The following is a 17,313-nucleotide window of genomic DNA, read 5'->3' as shown; positions in this document are numbered from 1 at the left end:
ATAAAACATTTGTTTGGAATGTTTTTTTGTACATTTTTTCTTTAGATGCACTAAGTATTTGTTTTAAATGTGTATTTCTTTTTTTCTTGATCAAACATGTAAAAGAAGAATTTGATTATAATGTAGTTATCTTTAGGTAAATAAAAAAAAAGTATAATTAATCTATTTTGTTTTCCCTTTTTAAAATTTGGCCTGAAAAAGAAGATTTAATTAAATAATTGGTGAAGTTAAATATAATTTTGTGTCCTTGTCCTTTATTTGGGCAAAGGAAGAGTAAAAGATGTCATAGATTGTCACGTCCGGATCCTACTTGTAGTCAACTTTGGGATTATTATTTCAAGTGTTAAGTGGGGAGTAGTAGTTCCCATTAATTCATCTCCTAATTTCCTTTTCAATAAAACACACAGAGAGAGAGAGAGGCAGGCATGAATGCTCTTGCAGCAACCAATCGTAACTTTCGCAAGGCCAGCCGCATTCTTGGATTGGATTCTAAACTTGAGAAGAGTCTTTTGATACCTTTCAGAGAAATTAAGGTTTAATTATTTCTTTTTAAATTTTAATTCTATCATTATATAACTAGCTACCGCTACCTTTATTATATCTATCTATGTTTGATCGATCAGGTGGAATGCACAATTCCAAAGGATGATGGAACCTTAATTTCCTACATTGGATTTAGAGTCCAACATGATAACGCTCGTGGTCCTATGAAAGGGGGAATCAGATACCATCCTGAGGTTTTTTTTTTTTTACACTATTTCCTCTTTTTAACCTCTTATGTTATCTCATTTTCATTTGACACCCACTTTAACAAAGTAAAAAATATTTTTTTGAATTTTGAGGTCGATACTAAAATGTCATTTTCTTAAATATTAGATTAAAGAGTTGTCAGTCTCTTTCTTTTTGAAATAGACTACAAAGAGAATTGTAAAAATTGAAATGGATGGAGTAGATTCTTACATAATTGGATTATCATTGTATTTTTCACTTTAAAATTTTATTATTATTTTTTCTTCCAAGAAAACTACTCAGGTGAGAGGACCCGAGACTTGAGAGTAGGAGCCTGTTTGGATGGGCACCAACTTTTATTTTTATATTATTTGTCATATCAAACTTTAGTTGTGATGCTTCTTCCTCCCAACAGTGGTATCAGAGCCCTCGGTTATTCTGTCTGTTTTATGCGAAGACATTATTCGTGAATAGTAAATTTTCATGAATAGTAAAATTCAGTGAATAGTATTATTCACGTGAATAGTAAATTTCGATGATGGTACAGTTTGTCATGATTGTTCACAAAAATATTCAGAAATGATCTAGAAGGGTGTGAAGCAAATAACAATGTCGAGTACAACAAAGTTTGACATTGAAAAATTCAATGAGACTAATTTCTCATTGTGGAAAATGAAAATAAAATTAATATTGAGAAAAGACAATTGCTTAGCTGCAATTGAAGGCAGGCCCACAAACTTTGTTGATGATAGCAAGTGGAACAACATAGACAGCAACGCAGTTGCTGATCTACACTTGGCACTGGCTGATCAAGTGTTGTCTAGTGTGGCGGAAAAGCGGACGGCGAAGGAAATATGGGATACTCTTACGGGGTTGTATGAGGCCAAGTATTTGCATAATAAAATCTTCTTAAAAAGAATATTGTATACTCTTCGAATAGCAGAGTCCATGTCAGTTACTGAACACATCAATACTTTGAATACTCTGTTTTTGCAACTTACAACAATGGATTGCAAAATCGAGGGAACTGAATGTGCGGAGCTTCTACTTCAAAATCTGCCTGACTCGTATGATCAACTCATCATCAACATGACGAACAATACAAATAGTCTAGTTTTTGATGAAATTGCAGCCGCTGTCTTGAAAGAAGAAAATCGGCGCAAAAATAAGAAAGACAGACAAGCAAGTTCGCAACAAGCTGAAGCTTTGATGATGGTGAGAGAAAGACCAACGGAATGTGGCCCTAGTGGAAGTCATAATCATGGCAGATCTCAATCAAGAAGTAAGAAGAATATCAAGTGCTATAACTGTGGCAAGAAAGGGCACTTCAAGAAAGATTGTCGATTCAAGAAGAAGAGTGAACACCCTGAGCCATCAAATGCTTAAAAAAATGTTGCATGTACCTCGTATGATGGCAATATTTTATGTAGTGAGGCAATATCAAATAATAAAGGCAGAAAATGTTTCACTGATGTCTGGATCATAGACACAGGAGCAATACGTCACATGACTTCTAGGAGAGAATGATTCCATCAATATAATCCTATCTCAGGAGGATCTGTGTTCATGAGAAACGATCATGCTTTGGATGTTATTGTTATTGGGTCCATTAAAATAAAGATGTATGATGGCACGGTACGCACCATCCAGGAGGTACGACATGTAAAAGACTTAAAGAAGAATCTATTATCTTTAGGACAACTAGATGATAATGGATGTTCTATAAGACTCATGGTGGAGTCATGAAAATATTCAAAGGAGCGCTTATAGTGATGAAAGCGGAAAACCTTGCTGCAAATCTATATGTGCTTAAAGGTGAAACACACCAAGAAGGAGAAGCATCAACCGCATCAGCAAGTTTATTTGAAGAATCAACGATGATATGGCATCGTAAACTTGGCCATATGTTGGAATGAGGTTTGAAGATTCTTGCTGAGCAAAAACTTCTTCCAAGGCTCAAAAAGGTTTCACTACCCTTATGTGAGCATTGTGTTACAAGTAAGTAGAATAGACTGAAGTTTAGCAGTTCCTCTGCTAAAAGCAAGGAAATACTAGATCTAGTCCACTCTGATATTTGGCAAGCACCGATGAAGTCCTTAGGAGGAGCGAAATATTTCGTGTCATTCATCGACAATTACTCCAGGAGAAGTTGGGTTATCCAATCAAGAGAAAGGCATATGTTTTTCTAGTTTTTAAAGAATTCAAAGCGCGGGTGAAACTTGAATCTGAGAAAAAGATCAAGTGTTTGAGGACAGATAATGGAGGAGAATACACTGGTGATGAATTTAATAACTTCTATAAACAATAAAGTATTAAATAGCAGTTCATGGTGGCATATACTCCACAATAAAATGGAGTAGCAGAGCGGATGAACAGAACTTTATTGGAACGGACAAGAGCTATGTTGGCAACTACAGGGTTGGAAAAACCATTCTGGGCAGAAGCAGTCAAAACCGCTTGCTATGTGATCAATCGGTCACCATCAACCGCAATTGATCTAAAAAGGCCAATGGAGATGTGGACAGAAAAACCAGCTAATTATTCTCGCTTACATATATTCGAAAGTCCTGCTTATGTTATGTACAACACTCACGAAAAATTGAAGTTGGATCCAAAATCCAGAAAATGCATTTTCTTAGGATATGCTGATGGAGTCAAAAGGTATCGCTTGTGGGATTCCACAGCCCACAAAGTGGTAATCAGTAGGGATGTTGTATTTGTTAAAAATAAGATACAAGCAAAAGAAGGTAGCATTTCAAAAGAAAAATCAGAGACTACTACAGTTGAAGTTGAAGAAATAGAAGAAGTTCCAGTTTCTTCTGAAGCAACACCAGAGCACGAAAAACAAAAGCAAGCTGAGATCCAAACTCCAGTAGTTCGACGGTCAACTAGGGAGAGAAGAGAACCAGCTTGGCACACAGATTATTCTATGGAGAGCAATATTGCATACTGCCTATTAACAGAAGATGGAGAGCCTTTAACTTTTCACGAGGCTATGAAAGGCCAAGAATCATCTCTATGGGTGGCAGCAATGCAAGAAAAAATTGAAGCTCTTCATAAAAATAAAACATGGGATCTTGTTCAATTACCACAAGGAAGGAAGGCCATTGGAAATAAATGGATCTACAAAATCAAACGCAATGGTAATGATCAAGTGGAGAAGTATCATGCAAGATTGGTGGTGAAAGGATTTGCTCAGAAAGAAGGTATAGACTTCAATGAGATATTTTCTCCGATGGTTCGACTCACAACAATTCGAGTGGTCCTGGCGATGTGTGCTATATTTGACTTGTACTTGGAGCAGTTAGATGTCAAAACTGCATTTCTTCATGGAGAGCTTGAAGAAGAAATTTACGTGCTCCAACCAAAAGGTTTTGAAGAACAGGAAAAAGAGAACTTGGTTTGCAGGTTGAAAAAATCTCTATATGGTCTCAAACAGGCGCCGAGATGTTGGTATAAGAGATTTGATTCCTTCATTATAAGCCTTGGATACAATAGACATAGTTTAGATCCTTGTGTTTATTACAAGAGATTTGGTGATGAAGATTTTGTTATTTTGCTGTTGTATGTTGATGACATGTTGGTAGCAGGCCCCAACAAAGATCGTCTGATAAATTTAAAGGCACAGTTGTCTAGGGAATTTGAAATGAAGGACTTGGGACCAGCAAATAAGATTTTAGGGATGCAAATTCACCGAGAAAGAAATAATAGGAAAATTTTGCTTTCTCAAAAGAACTACTTGAAGAAAATCTTGAGACGCTTCAAGATGCAAGATTGTAAGTCAATTTCTACCCCACTTCTTATTAATTTCAAGTTATCCTCAAGTATGAGTTCTAGCAATGAAGCAGAGAGGATGGAGATGTCTCGAGTACCGTATGCATCAGTAGTGGAAAGTTTAATGTTCATCATGGTATGTACAAGACCTAATATTGCACAAGCAGTGGGAGTAGTTAGTCGATATATGACTAATCCTGATAAAGAGCACTAGAATACAGTTTAGAGGATCTTGAGATACAACAAGGGTACCTCAGATGTTGCAATATGTTATGGAGGATCAGACTTTACTGTTAAAGGTTATGTTGATTCAGATTATGCAGGTGATCTTGATAAAAGTAAGTCCACCACAGGTTATGTGTTTACTCTTGCTGGAGGAGCTGTAAGCTGGGTTTCAAAACTGCAATCTATTATGGCTACATCTACGACGGAAGCAGAATATGTAGCAGCTACACAAGCTAGCAAAGAGGCAATATGGATGCAGATGTTACTGGAGGAGCTCAGGCACAAACACGAGAAGGTTGCTCTATTTTGTGACAGTCAGAGCGCTTTGCATCTTGCAAAGAATCCGACATTTCATTCAAGGACAAATCACATATGAGTTCAGTATCACTTTGTTCGTGAGAAGGTGGAAGAAGACAGTGTGGATATTCAGAAAATTCACACTAATGACAACCTGACAGATATGTTTACCAAGCCAATCAACAGTAACAAGTTCATATGGTGTCGATCTTCTATTGGCCTAGCAGAAACGTAACATTACAGTAATTTGGTAGAAAGGATGGTGTGAAGACTTAATTAATTCTCAATTAAATCTTCAAGTGGGAGAATGATGAAAAGAAAAGTAAGAAAAGTCAAAAAAGGAGGCACAACTACTTTTCTTTAATGTCAAAAAGCCACAGCTATAGGCAGAGCTGTTTTGTGTTGAAACACGGTAACGCGTAGAAAATTTTCTCGCGTATTTTTTTTTACGCGTTTTCTTTCTCCTATAAATAGAGGACCTCCTGCCCTCATTTAGATCATCCCAAAAAGAGAGAATAAGAAAACAAAGAGAGTTATACACCAAGATAAATATTGTAGTCTTTAGTGTCCTCTTTAGTGAGTTGTTCCTTTTACGAGAGAGAAGTGTTAATTGTTGTTTTCTCCCTGTATTTGAGAACAATGTACTCCATATTTTTATAGTGAGATCCTTCTAACCCGTGTTTTTTCCCTTCTATCAGTTAGAGGGGTTTCCACGTAAAATTTTCGTGTCCAATTTATTTTTTATATTATTTATCATATCAAACTTTAGTTATGGTGCTTCCTCCTCCCAACATGCACAACTATTAGAAATGTTGTATCATGCAAAAATAAAGAGAATCAAATAACCGATGCAACTGAACCATTTTTTTTTTTTGACAGTTCAGAGTGTGCTCAAATAAAATGTAATCTGCAACTATCATCTCAATTAAGCACATACTGTCAATATTCTAGGTGGATTTTATTATCATGTCATCTTTTCACATCCACTGGTAAAGCATCCACAATATTTACTTACACTAGAGTAGAGGCATACATAATACTAATTGAATATTTACTTACTCCAACAAACTTCATTAGAAAGCGTAAATGGGACATGTATTTATAAAAAGATATAGTGGAGTGGTTTCGATTGGAAACAAAAGATACTAAAGCAACCACATTATTTCAACAAACTTCATTAGAAAGCGTAAATGGAACATGTATTTATAAAAAAATTAGATTAAATAAACATTTTATAGTGAAAATGATTTTACATTATAAATTACTTTTGATTAAAATCAACTTTAGAATTTAAAAATCTTTTAAATCAACTTATTATGGTGTTAACAACTTTAAGGGTATTTCAGTCATTTTGACAGAAAATAAGTGCTTAGCACATCAACAACTTATTTTCAGCATAAACACTTTTATCCAAACATTCAATTGCTTATTTATAAAAATAACTTTCAGCACTTAAAAATTCTAAAAGTACTTCATACATAAAAGTCATTTTTTAAGCCCATCCAAACGGGCTATAGGTATATTATTATATCTTAAAAGTGCAAAAGAGGAGGGCCAAACCTTACCTTTAAGATATAAAAACAGATTGTATGGCTCAATCTGTTATAATAAGAGCAAAAAGATAGGAGACAAGATCCTGGATTTATTTCTCTCAACCTCTGGCCTATACCAAAATATAAGTAATTAACTGACATAAATGTTAACTTTATCGTATCTTAATCTAAAACTTGGGAGTTGGGATTTGTCCAACTGAAGAACTCCTTTAACTTCCTTAGGCAGGCTGTGGAAAGACTGATAGAAGGACTTACACTTTGAAAAATTTAGACTTTGGAAAAATTGAGGTTGGATAAGACTTAACCAAAGAGTAAGTATCCTCCACCTCTGACCCTAAGTTTGTGGATTCGAATCACCCATGGAGAAAGAAAGGTAGGAGCTTGTAGGAAAGGGTAAAAAAATAAAATTTGGATTAGACTTTTTTTCCTTCTTGGTATATAGACTGCAATGTGTCTTGTATTCTGAGAGAGGTTTTGCAGATGTGAGGACTTTGCCAAGGCTAAATGGTTTCCTTGCATACAAAGATGAATAGGTGTTCTGCTGTAATGATCAATTATGTTAAAACATATATAGTGGTTAAGAATGTTTATTTCTTAAGTTGCGCGGTAAAGAGTCTGGTTCCTGTTCAAGGGGAATCTTCTGAATATATAATACTGTTGTTATTTGTATTAATATTTTTGGGGGACCAGATAATCAACACATTCAGTTCCCGCGTTTATATTTGATTTTAAAAATGTCGAGACAACTTTTTTGGCCCCTACCCCGCTGTATAAATTAGGCAAGATCAGGACCATTCGAAGGTTGGTACTATTAAATACCAGATTCTGATCAAAATTTAGATTTCGATGACGTGATGTGTGATGCCCAAGCAGATATGACATGCCCTTGGCCTAATGTCTTTGGGTTCAACTTGCGTTCAAATAAAGTATGCACGTGTCCGTTGAAAGAAATTATTATGATGGACCACTCATGTTGTGCTGCACATGATGGCTGTATAAGAGATCTGTTATTTCCCTTTAAAATTTTTTATTAACGTGTTGGTCAATCCTTCTGGTGCTTCAAGCATGAAAAGCACTGGCTTTTGATATTTAGATGAAAATTTAGCGTTCAAGGTTTGTAGCATCAGCTATTTAGCAGGTGATAAATATATATATGAGTAGGTTTGTATACATACTTTTATATATTTAGCTTTCATTGATTTGTTATTAAAAATCTATCGATAAAATGTTTATCCATATATAGGAATTACTTTATGTTAACAATATGCTAGATCATGATTAGAGTCCCACTAACATTTCCTTTTCAATTGATCTTGCTTATCAACGTCAAGTTTCTGTCATGGTCTTAATTTTTCAATGTTCTGAGTTTTGCTGGTACTCAAATTAATATTCTTTCTAAGTGTTCCCTTTTTCATAACGATGGACTTGGTACTGAGATATATGGTAAATTTGTTTTGCAAGGTTAACCATGACGAGGTAAATGCCCTTGCTCAACTAATGACTTGGAAGACTGCTGTAGTAGATATTCCATATGGGGGAGCTAAGGGTGGAATTGGCTGCATACCGAAAGATTTAAGCATTAGTGAGTTGGAGCGCCTTACCCGTGTTTTCACACAGAAAATTCATGATCTTATTGGAATTAACACTGATGTCCCAGCACCTGATATGGGAACTAATTCCCAGGTTAGTAATATCGATCATTATATATCTCAAACATTTCTAGAATATATAGTTGCAAGCAAATAGGCTTATTGGTACTTTGTACAAACAGACTATGGCCTGGATGTTGGATGAGTATTCAAAGTTTCATGGGCACTCACCTGCAATTGTGACTGGAAAACCAATTGTAAGACGTATTTTGCAACATATTATACATTGAAAACCTACCTGATACATTTTAGACTTAATTATTCAATGTGGTTAGAATTCGTACGTTCAATAATTTGAAGTAGCCTACTTCATCTTTTGTCTTAGGATCTTGGGGGGTCATTGGGTAGGGATGCTGCAACTGGCCGTGGTGTAGTTTATGCAACAGATGCTTTACTTTCTGAACATGGAAAGAATATTAAGGACTTGACTTTTGTCATTCAGGTAAAATTTCATAGTTGTTCAATTTCCATTGTGTTCCTATTGTCTATATACGTTATTGCTCGAATATTTGTATTTCTTAGGGATTTGGAAATGTGGGAGCTTGGGCAGCAAAGCTTATTCATGAGAAAGGCGGTAAGGTGATTGCAGTGAGTGACATTACTGGGGCAGTCAAGAATCCTAATGGGCTTGATATAGCCGCTTTGCTGAATCACAAAGAAGCAACAGGGACACTGATTGATTTTAGTGGTGGAGACTTGATGGATTCCGACGAATTACTTACACAGGAGTGTGATGTTCTCATACCTTGTGCTTTGGGAGGAGTTTTGAACAGGTTGACAACCTTATTTTACTTTTGAAATTAATTTTCTGCTTAATTATTGCCAAATTGTTTGTTTCTGTACTGAGAGAATCGTTAAATGAAAAGGAGCTGGTCAGTATTGGTGGCATTAGTGCCTGATCAGGCAAAGACTCTTAGTAGCATTTGAATTTCTTCTTTATTCCGTCTTTACTACGAAAACATCTATATATGTGAACTTGTGATAGGCCGACATACATATCTAATTAATTTTTTCATTGTGTACATGATCTGATTTTTCACCAAAGAGAAAATGCTGATCATATCAAGGCCAAGTTCATAATAGAAGCAGCAAATCATCCTACTGATCCTGAAGCTGATGAGGTACTACTCTTTCAGGTTTTCTAGTCATTTCACTTCGAGGATTACCATGTTTGATGATAGATAGCGTCCTTATATATGCAGATTTTGTGTAAGAAAGGAGTTGTTATACTTCCCGACATATATGCCAATGCTGGAGGTGTGACTGTCAGTTATTTTGAGTGGGTTCAGGTAATATCCCATATCTAGATATGCTTTTATTACATTGGGTGTATAGCTTAATGCAATTTGCTCAAAATATAAACAAGTTAATGGGTGTTGTTGAATATTCATTATGTGAAGTCAGATTCCAACGATGTGACAATAAATTATCTTACAACTTAATTTTAAGCCCGGTATTAGATTAGACGTGAGTTGTTAATATTGTGTCTCATTTGCAGAATATTCAAGGTTTTATGTGGGATGAGGAGAAGGTTAACATAGAGCTTGAGAAGTACATGACAAAAGCCTTCCATAACCTGAAGAACATGTGTAAGTCACACAATTGCAATCTTCGGATGGGTGCCTTCACATTGGGAGTGAATCGTGTTGCACGTGCTACAATGTTAAGAGGTTGGGAGGCATAGCGTCGTGGAACAACATACATATAGACTCCCTTTAATTTTTTGTACCGCCAAATATTTATGGTCTATCTTTAATTTGCTTCATAAACCTAGTCGTATAGTTGAGACGTTCAACAGTTGTTAAATAATTCTTCACTGTTTTGTGGCTTCTCATATTGTTGCTACATTATAAAGTATGTTCTGCAAATTGAATTGAAGATATATAGATATAGACTTATGGGATGTATGTATACCTTTTCTAGTTTTTGTAGAGTATGTTGTCGTACTCTCTGTTTGCATCCCTCTGCAGGAGGATTTGTTATTTTGCAATGATTTAGGGAAACGAATCAGTACAGGTAGTGATCATGGTGTAGAAGTTAGCAGATGTGTTTGAGGAAGTTGGAGGTTTGTTCCTTGTGTTGAGCCCTGTGCTTAATCCTCTATTCTTCTCCCAGGTAAAGATTTGTTTCTAATTATAGGAAAGTGACATTCTTTTTGAGATAGACTAAAAAGGAAAGAATGTCACATAAAATGACATGGAGAAAGTATATCTTCTTAAGATCAAAGATGCACCTAGTTAAAACAGTTTTGATATCAGTATTTTGAAAGAGTGATGAGATGAATATTATATACCTTTTTTTAAAACCACCAAAGCTAGGGATTTGGCATCAACTAATCTATGTATTAATATTAGCAAAAATACATATAAAACACATATGTCTACTTGTTTAACTTTACCTACATTAGTTGAAACCAAATCCAAAAGTCCATTTATGTAGTATTTCATGATAATTTTAACATGTAACTACATTAAGATCATTCCTAATGAATTCAAAATAATAACCTTAAGTGGGATAAGATGTACGCGGTTGTTGCAAGTTATAAAAAACAAATGACGACAGCAGAAAGTGATGTTTCTTTTGCCTAGGCATTGCTCAAGTAATAATGAAAACAAATTGGAGTCCACTTCTGAATCAACAAGTTGGTTTAAAGAAAGAAATTCAGATGTCAAACTTGCATATATGAGTCAAAATACTTACGAGTTAGAACTTAGGTACTCTTTTTTCTCATTCATATTTAACTAATTAGGTTTTGACCATAGATACTCCACTACTTGAATAATCAATGACACAAGGAAACATCCCATAGGATTCATAATAAAGGGTTAAAATATGTGTGGTCGAAAGAGACGAGAAATGAACCTAATTTGGATATTTAAAAGGGCAAGGTTATTGTGTACGAAGAATATTTTGAGGATAGACACAATGCATGACCTATATAAAATCATTGGTGGGGACAATTGTACTTTGACCTTTTTAGAATTTCACATGATGGTGGTTATAGATTGTCTTTCCGAGTAATCGGAATGTGAAGGTTTAAATAACTAGATTATTTTAGAGGACAGAGAAATTCAAATGTAAACTAAAAATATTGCCAAAAAAGAAGTTGGGTCTGACATTGCTTCGAATTGAGCTACTTCTAAATGCCTCCATTAATGTGGGAGCTCAACTCTCCCTTCAGAGCTACCCTTGCCTCCAAAAAATTGCCCTAATTAAAACAAACTTAATATAAATTTAAGACGAGCTCAAGAGAGTGGTCTGAAGTAACCTTAAAATACGTGTGGATCCTTACAGATTAACAGTAGAAACAGGGTGTTTGGAGACAATTGTATCACAAGGCGTAAGTTATATAGCTAGGCGTCTAACATAATAAATTGGACCTAGTTTAAAGTTGAGACAAAACATTAAAATATTGATTTTAGCCGTGGAAATTTCCAAAGGGAAGAAACACTGAAGCTTCAGGGATGTAGATCAACTGTGATCATTGTTGTCGACCATGACCACACTTGCACAATAACACAAGAGAAGAGAAGCAACACTTATAACACAATTCAACCACAACAAGTTTTAAAAAAAAATTAAGAACAAAAGGGAGGCCTCTAGCTATATGCCAACCGTAGTTACGATTTCATGAGGGTGGCTACATTCAAGACTAGGTTGTATCAACGATCAACCATTGGCTAATAATGACAAAAATTTACCCCAGGCCTAAATGTTCAGCTGTGGGGGAGAGAGAAAGAGAAATAGGTTTGTTCATGAGCTCCTGATCAGTTCTAGAGTAAGAAGCACCCACTCTTTCTCATTTACTATACTTAAAGGTAAGGATTATGGTGCATTCATGATGTTATAACATCAATAAATGTTTATACTTAACCTATTTTTGGATCAAATTCACAAGGAGACACTTGAAACTTAAAGAATCACCACGAAAACCAAAAGAGGGAATGTCTGAGGTTTACTAAAATAGATAATTTCCATTAGTTCAAACTCGATCATTAGGGAGTATAAATGTGTATTTATGATATTGGAAAGTAGTTGAATGAATGTATTCATAAAACCCTTGGTTTCATAAATGGTGGATTATTGATGAAGATAATGAAAAATAATTTGGTGCGTTAAAATATAGTTGTTGAACCATTAATAACCCCCGATGAACTAATAAACGTTATAAAAGAAATTTATGAGCATCATTGAACATCTTGAAATATGAATTCAAACTTGGAAGGGAAATCTGTTGCACCCAAACTCGTTTCTATTAGGGGAAAAAGGCAGCGACAATGCAAGTTTGTCGAGATCGCATAATCTAACTCAATGAACAACTGCCTTGCTTCATTAGAAGCCACAACAGGGGTAACCACTTTTCTACTCCTCCTCTCAAGAGAAGTATCATCTTTAGAAGACTCTTTAGTACCGAAACCTCTGTTGGAAAAATGATAATCCCTCCCATGATAATATCCACGCGAAATAGCAATAGCAAAAGTGTTTATAATCGGAATGGGTGGGTGGACATGATAATATCCACCCATGTCCTTGACGTCATATAAATTCAAATATACCCTTTTTTTGGAAAAACAAAACTTGGCGTGTAAAACAAGTGTTTATAATCTCATCCTTAGATGTTTGCTAAAGCAGAATTCTTTAAATATATTTAATTTTTCAAGTAGTTACTTCTAACCCTTTAACTTAACATTTAAATTTGTTTTCTCTTCTCTAATTTTCAATCAGTAACAAACTCAATTTTCTTTGATGTTCCAGACTTGACCTGTATAATATTTGAGTTTTAAGTAATATATATTGTCAGTGAAAATATAATTTTATATGTTATAGCTGCAGGTAATATTTCTTATTTATAAGATTGGATAAAAGATTGTTTAAATGGTATATAAACTTAAAACTCAAAATCTTTTATGCCCTTTATTCTTTTGTAATGTGAATACAGGTTGATCCTTAGTCCTTAATTGAACTTAGAGGGTGATGTCATTGATTCATTTCTACACTATTTTGAAAGTGTCATATATAGTGCCCAAATGATCACCCAAATATGTCCCAGGAGTTTACATTTGCAATGTGTGAGGATAAAAGATGGTGGTATTCCACAATCACGGGTCAAAATGAAGCTGCTTATATCACTGTCTACATTCTTGTTCTATTCACTTCAAATTTGGATAAAATATTTCTACATATTATATTTGGCCATTGTGACTATGGAAAATGTACGTACAAGCACAATGGTGGACTAATTAGAAATTTGGTCATCAAATCTTCAATTTAAAAAAACGAAATGATTGAGGTTTTGTTCAACGTACCTTCCCTTTTGTACTGAATTAGTCGTTAATTTTATTATAAAAATCATTTAACACAATAATTATGGTTGAGCTAGCAACATATGCTTCTTAATTCTGGTTGAAATCCCAACCTCTTGGGTTCGTAGTTGGATAAGAAATAAGTTATACATGTCTTACTTTTCGTATAATTTAACTTATACGACGCTTTGTAGGTAAATAAAAATAAATTAATAAATATGCCATTTGATTAACAATTTAGAAACCTGCATATATAATTAATACACGTATAAGTTATGAGGAAATCTATGTATTATTTTATGAAGGATAGGAGATAGAAATAACTAATACATATATAACTAATCTATGCATAACTAATACATGTACAAAAAAAATACATAAATTCACTCATAACTAATTCCTACCTTACTAATACGTGTATAACTCTAACCAACAACCAAACGACCATCGTTCAATATGTATTTGCTTATTTAATGAGTTAATTATCTCTCTTTCTTTCTTTTTTAATTTTGGTAAATGCAATATGTAGCTGGATCTTATTGGTTATCTTCCCTTTTATTGTTAATGCAATATACATTCGAAATACAAAACCTATATATCTTCCCTTTTATTGTTCACGCAAAATATTATATTGGACGGCATGATTGTATGGGGTCTTAATGTTAATTTTGTTTTTTTAATTTTTTTGTAGTGATTTTCATTCCTTGTTAGCCGGATACTCCATATGCAGAAAGGGAGTGTTAAATATTTTTACCGACTGTAGTTAATGGACTTTGAATTCAATATCTAAACAATTAAACTATTGCCGCTAAAATTCAGTTTTGGTGTAAGTTTTTTTTTTTGTGTTTTAGTCAGTCCTAATTGCATATTTTCAGCAGCCCCACGTGGCAGATATGATTTGATTACAACTTGGGTAGGAAATATCCTAAATGGGATGGGACGAGGTTGAATGGTCATGATGATAGCAAGTGATGTTTCTTTGCCTATGTTTTGCATATGACAAATTGGTTTAAAGAAAGACCTGACAATAAACGTCAACTCTTGTAAAATCTAGCTACTTAGAATTATAGTCATTTTGTTTGTTGTTTCTTTTCTGGTCAATACATCATTTCATACATGGTTAATTTTGACCATAAATATGATCCACGAAACATCCAATATGATTCATGCTTTTTTAATCTCTCTCCTTGTAAAGCATTATATATATTCAACGATTTCTCTAAAGAGTGGGTGATGGAAAATTGGAAATGACATGATATTCTTTAATGTATTCTTAATTATTAATTAGAGGTATATATATCCAACCATATGAAAGTTACTATTGCTCCATAATAGGAAGTGCTTTATTCGTGAGCCTATCCATGGTTTAGTGTGTTGTATTATGATCTCGAAAAAGGTACAGTTAAATTTGTATGCGAAATTTAAAGTACACATGATTAATAATGTTTTTTGACAAGTAGATCATATCATCAGAGACATCAATTACCTACAGAGGCAAGGAAACTACAATTTTCAGCACTACTACAGGGAAGTGAACAATATTGTTGAACTCTTTTTTGTATGAGGATGGGCTCTTCGTACTTGTGATTTCTTAGGCGATCAAATTTTTGGTGGGAATCATCAACTTTATAATGTTTTAATAACGGCTCACGATTGTTTAATGATCTTTTTTATGATTATGCCGGCGGTGATAGGTGGTGATTTTGGTAAATGCTCTTGTTCTTCTTTTCTAACCTCTTTTGGATGCAACAAAATGATTGGGACTGAAATCTAATTCCATTAAAAAAGTTCTTAGAAATTCATGGGGTAATTTGTCGCAAAATTTCACTTGTACTATTTGGACATTTTCTTAGGGTTTTTAGTATCGTATGAGAATCAATCGTCAAAAATAAATTATGTAAGAGCACATAAATCGTTAATCAATTAATTGAAATTGGACTTTGAGGTACAAAAGTAAAAGTAACTTTAAGAGAACAAAAAATAAATTAAAAGGACCAATTAATTAAGAGAATGCATAATGAGAGATCAAATTTCAAGAATGAGAGATGAAATTTCAAGTGAGGCTTAATATAATATTGGTACTAGCTAGCCAGTGATATCTCCAAATATTTTTTATTGCAAGTACATACTACATAATAGTTATAGATTTAGGGTACATAAACTTAGCATCCATACCATAGTGGACATGAAAAGCATGCATAATATATAGTAATTGGACCTTTCAAAGTAGATTCAGCCTCTCAGATTGTCCGTTGCCATATATAGCTCCAACCAGAAATCCACATTAGATGAATGACTAATCACATTCATGAAATCTTTTACGTACAAATCGATATTTGATGGTGATGTACTGTCTGGATTACTCTCCAATATAACTATGTTTTCATCATGAACTTGATTGACAACTGAAGTAACATTGTTCTCTTGATCCGATGTTTCTAAGAAATCTGAAATTCCATAATTTTCATCAAATGTGATGTAGTTGGAGGAGGATGACTTGGTGAAATCAAGTGATTGATCATTAGGATCTTTTATTGGACAAGTTGTTAACAAAGGCTTCTTCTGACCCATCTCTATTTGTTTAGCTTTCTCCACCTTTTTGGACCTTGATTTAGGTTTCACTTGAACATTATTAACTTTTGTCCCACCAAGGTGCTTCTTTAAATGTGTGTGATAGAAATTCTTGATTTCGTTATCTGTTCTTCCAGGAATTTCTTTAGCTATAGCTGACCACCTGCGCAACAAAACATAACATCAATATCGTCAGTATAAACTTTTGGCTAAATTAAAGCTATGAGTTTTCCAGAATTCATCTAGCTAGCTCCATGGAAGGAACTTGGTTTCTAATTAGCATATATATATATATATATATATATATATATATATATGTTTCTGGAAATGTCAGATTTTATGGCTTCATAATCTAATAAGCTAATAGAGAAAATACAATTTTATTTACTTAATCACATCTTCGACAATGAAAAATGAAGGTAATTAATCGTCACCTGTTACCAAGTGATTGATACATTCTGATGATTGTTTGAGTTTCTTCAAGGCTAAATGGTCCTCTCTTTAGATCAGGCCTCAGATAGTTGACCCATCTCAGTCTACAACTCTTTCCACTTCTTGATAGCCCTGTACCATGCACCCATGGCATAACAACAAATTAAAATACATATATAATCTATACATATATTTACATGTTGAAACCCTAAAAGTAATAACAAAGCAACAAAAAATGCAAGGATGAAGACTTTATACTTTTTGAAGATAAATAAATTTGATTCAAATTTATGATCAAATGCTAGCAAAATAGGTAGGGGTACGGTTTCTTGTACCTGCAAATTTTGGCATCTGGCTCCAATTCCAAATGCGATATTTCGTGATATAATCAATCAATTTTTTGTCTTCTTCAGGAGACCATGCACCCTTCTTTACATAATCCATGTTGCAGCTGGAACACTACTACCATAACTATATACTTCACAAGGCTTTGATTGCTTTTATATATAAGAAAGAGGGGGTCCGCCCAAGCTTGTGGAATATTAGTTCAAAGCTTTTATTATTTCCAAGAAAGTTCATTTCCCTCACCCACAAGCCTCACTACTTCCTAATTTGTCCCTATTTTAATTCTATCTTTTACTTACTCTCTCCTTCCCAATTTTTTGTGGTGCTCTTGGAATTTCGAGAGTCAGTCAAATTTCTTTTGATAGATTTTTTTTTATATGCCTTTTAAATATATGTGAAGTTGTTAATTATTGTGATTAATATAGTACTTTTTAC

General features: G+C 34.1%; 2 protein-coding genes across 2 annotated transcripts; one reads left to right on the top strand and one right to left on the bottom strand.

Annotated features, from left to right (window-relative positions):
• The first annotated feature begins 425 nt into the window (after positions 1-425).
• Positions 426-10,110, top strand: LOC129900311 (glutamate dehydrogenase A-like). The gene is made up of 9 exons (XM_055975262.1): positions 426-533; positions 624-737; positions 8,040-8,261; positions 8,350-8,424; positions 8,553-8,669; positions 8,750-9,000; positions 9,273-9,348; positions 9,430-9,516; positions 9,726-10,110. The coding sequence occupies exons 1-9, from the start codon at positions 426-428 to the stop codon at positions 9,909-9,911; spliced, it is 1,236 nt and encodes a 411-aa protein (XP_055831237.1). The 3' UTR covers positions 9,912-10,110.
• Positions 10,111-15,624: 5,514 nt separating this feature from the next.
• On the bottom strand, positions 15,625-16,991 carry LOC129900735 (transcription factor MYB4-like). Its single transcript, XM_055975757.1, has 3 exons — positions 16,869-16,991; positions 16,536-16,665; positions 15,625-16,264 (listed from the first exon to the last, which is right to left on the bottom strand). Exons 1-3 carry the CDS (start codon positions 16,975-16,977, stop codon positions 15,763-15,765), a joined length of 741 nt encoding a protein of 246 aa, XP_055831732.1. The 5' UTR covers positions 16,978-16,991; the 3' UTR covers positions 15,625-15,762.
• Between the last annotated feature and the right edge of the window lie 322 nt (positions 16,992-17,313).

Source organism: Solanum dulcamara, chromosome 8 (genome assembly GCF_947179165.1).
Source record: "Solanum dulcamara chromosome 8, daSolDulc1.2, whole genome shotgun sequence".
Lineage (NCBI taxonomy): Eukaryota > Viridiplantae > Streptophyta > Magnoliopsida > Solanales > Solanaceae > Solanum > Solanum dulcamara.
This window is presented reverse-complemented; position numbering and strand designations above follow the sequence as displayed.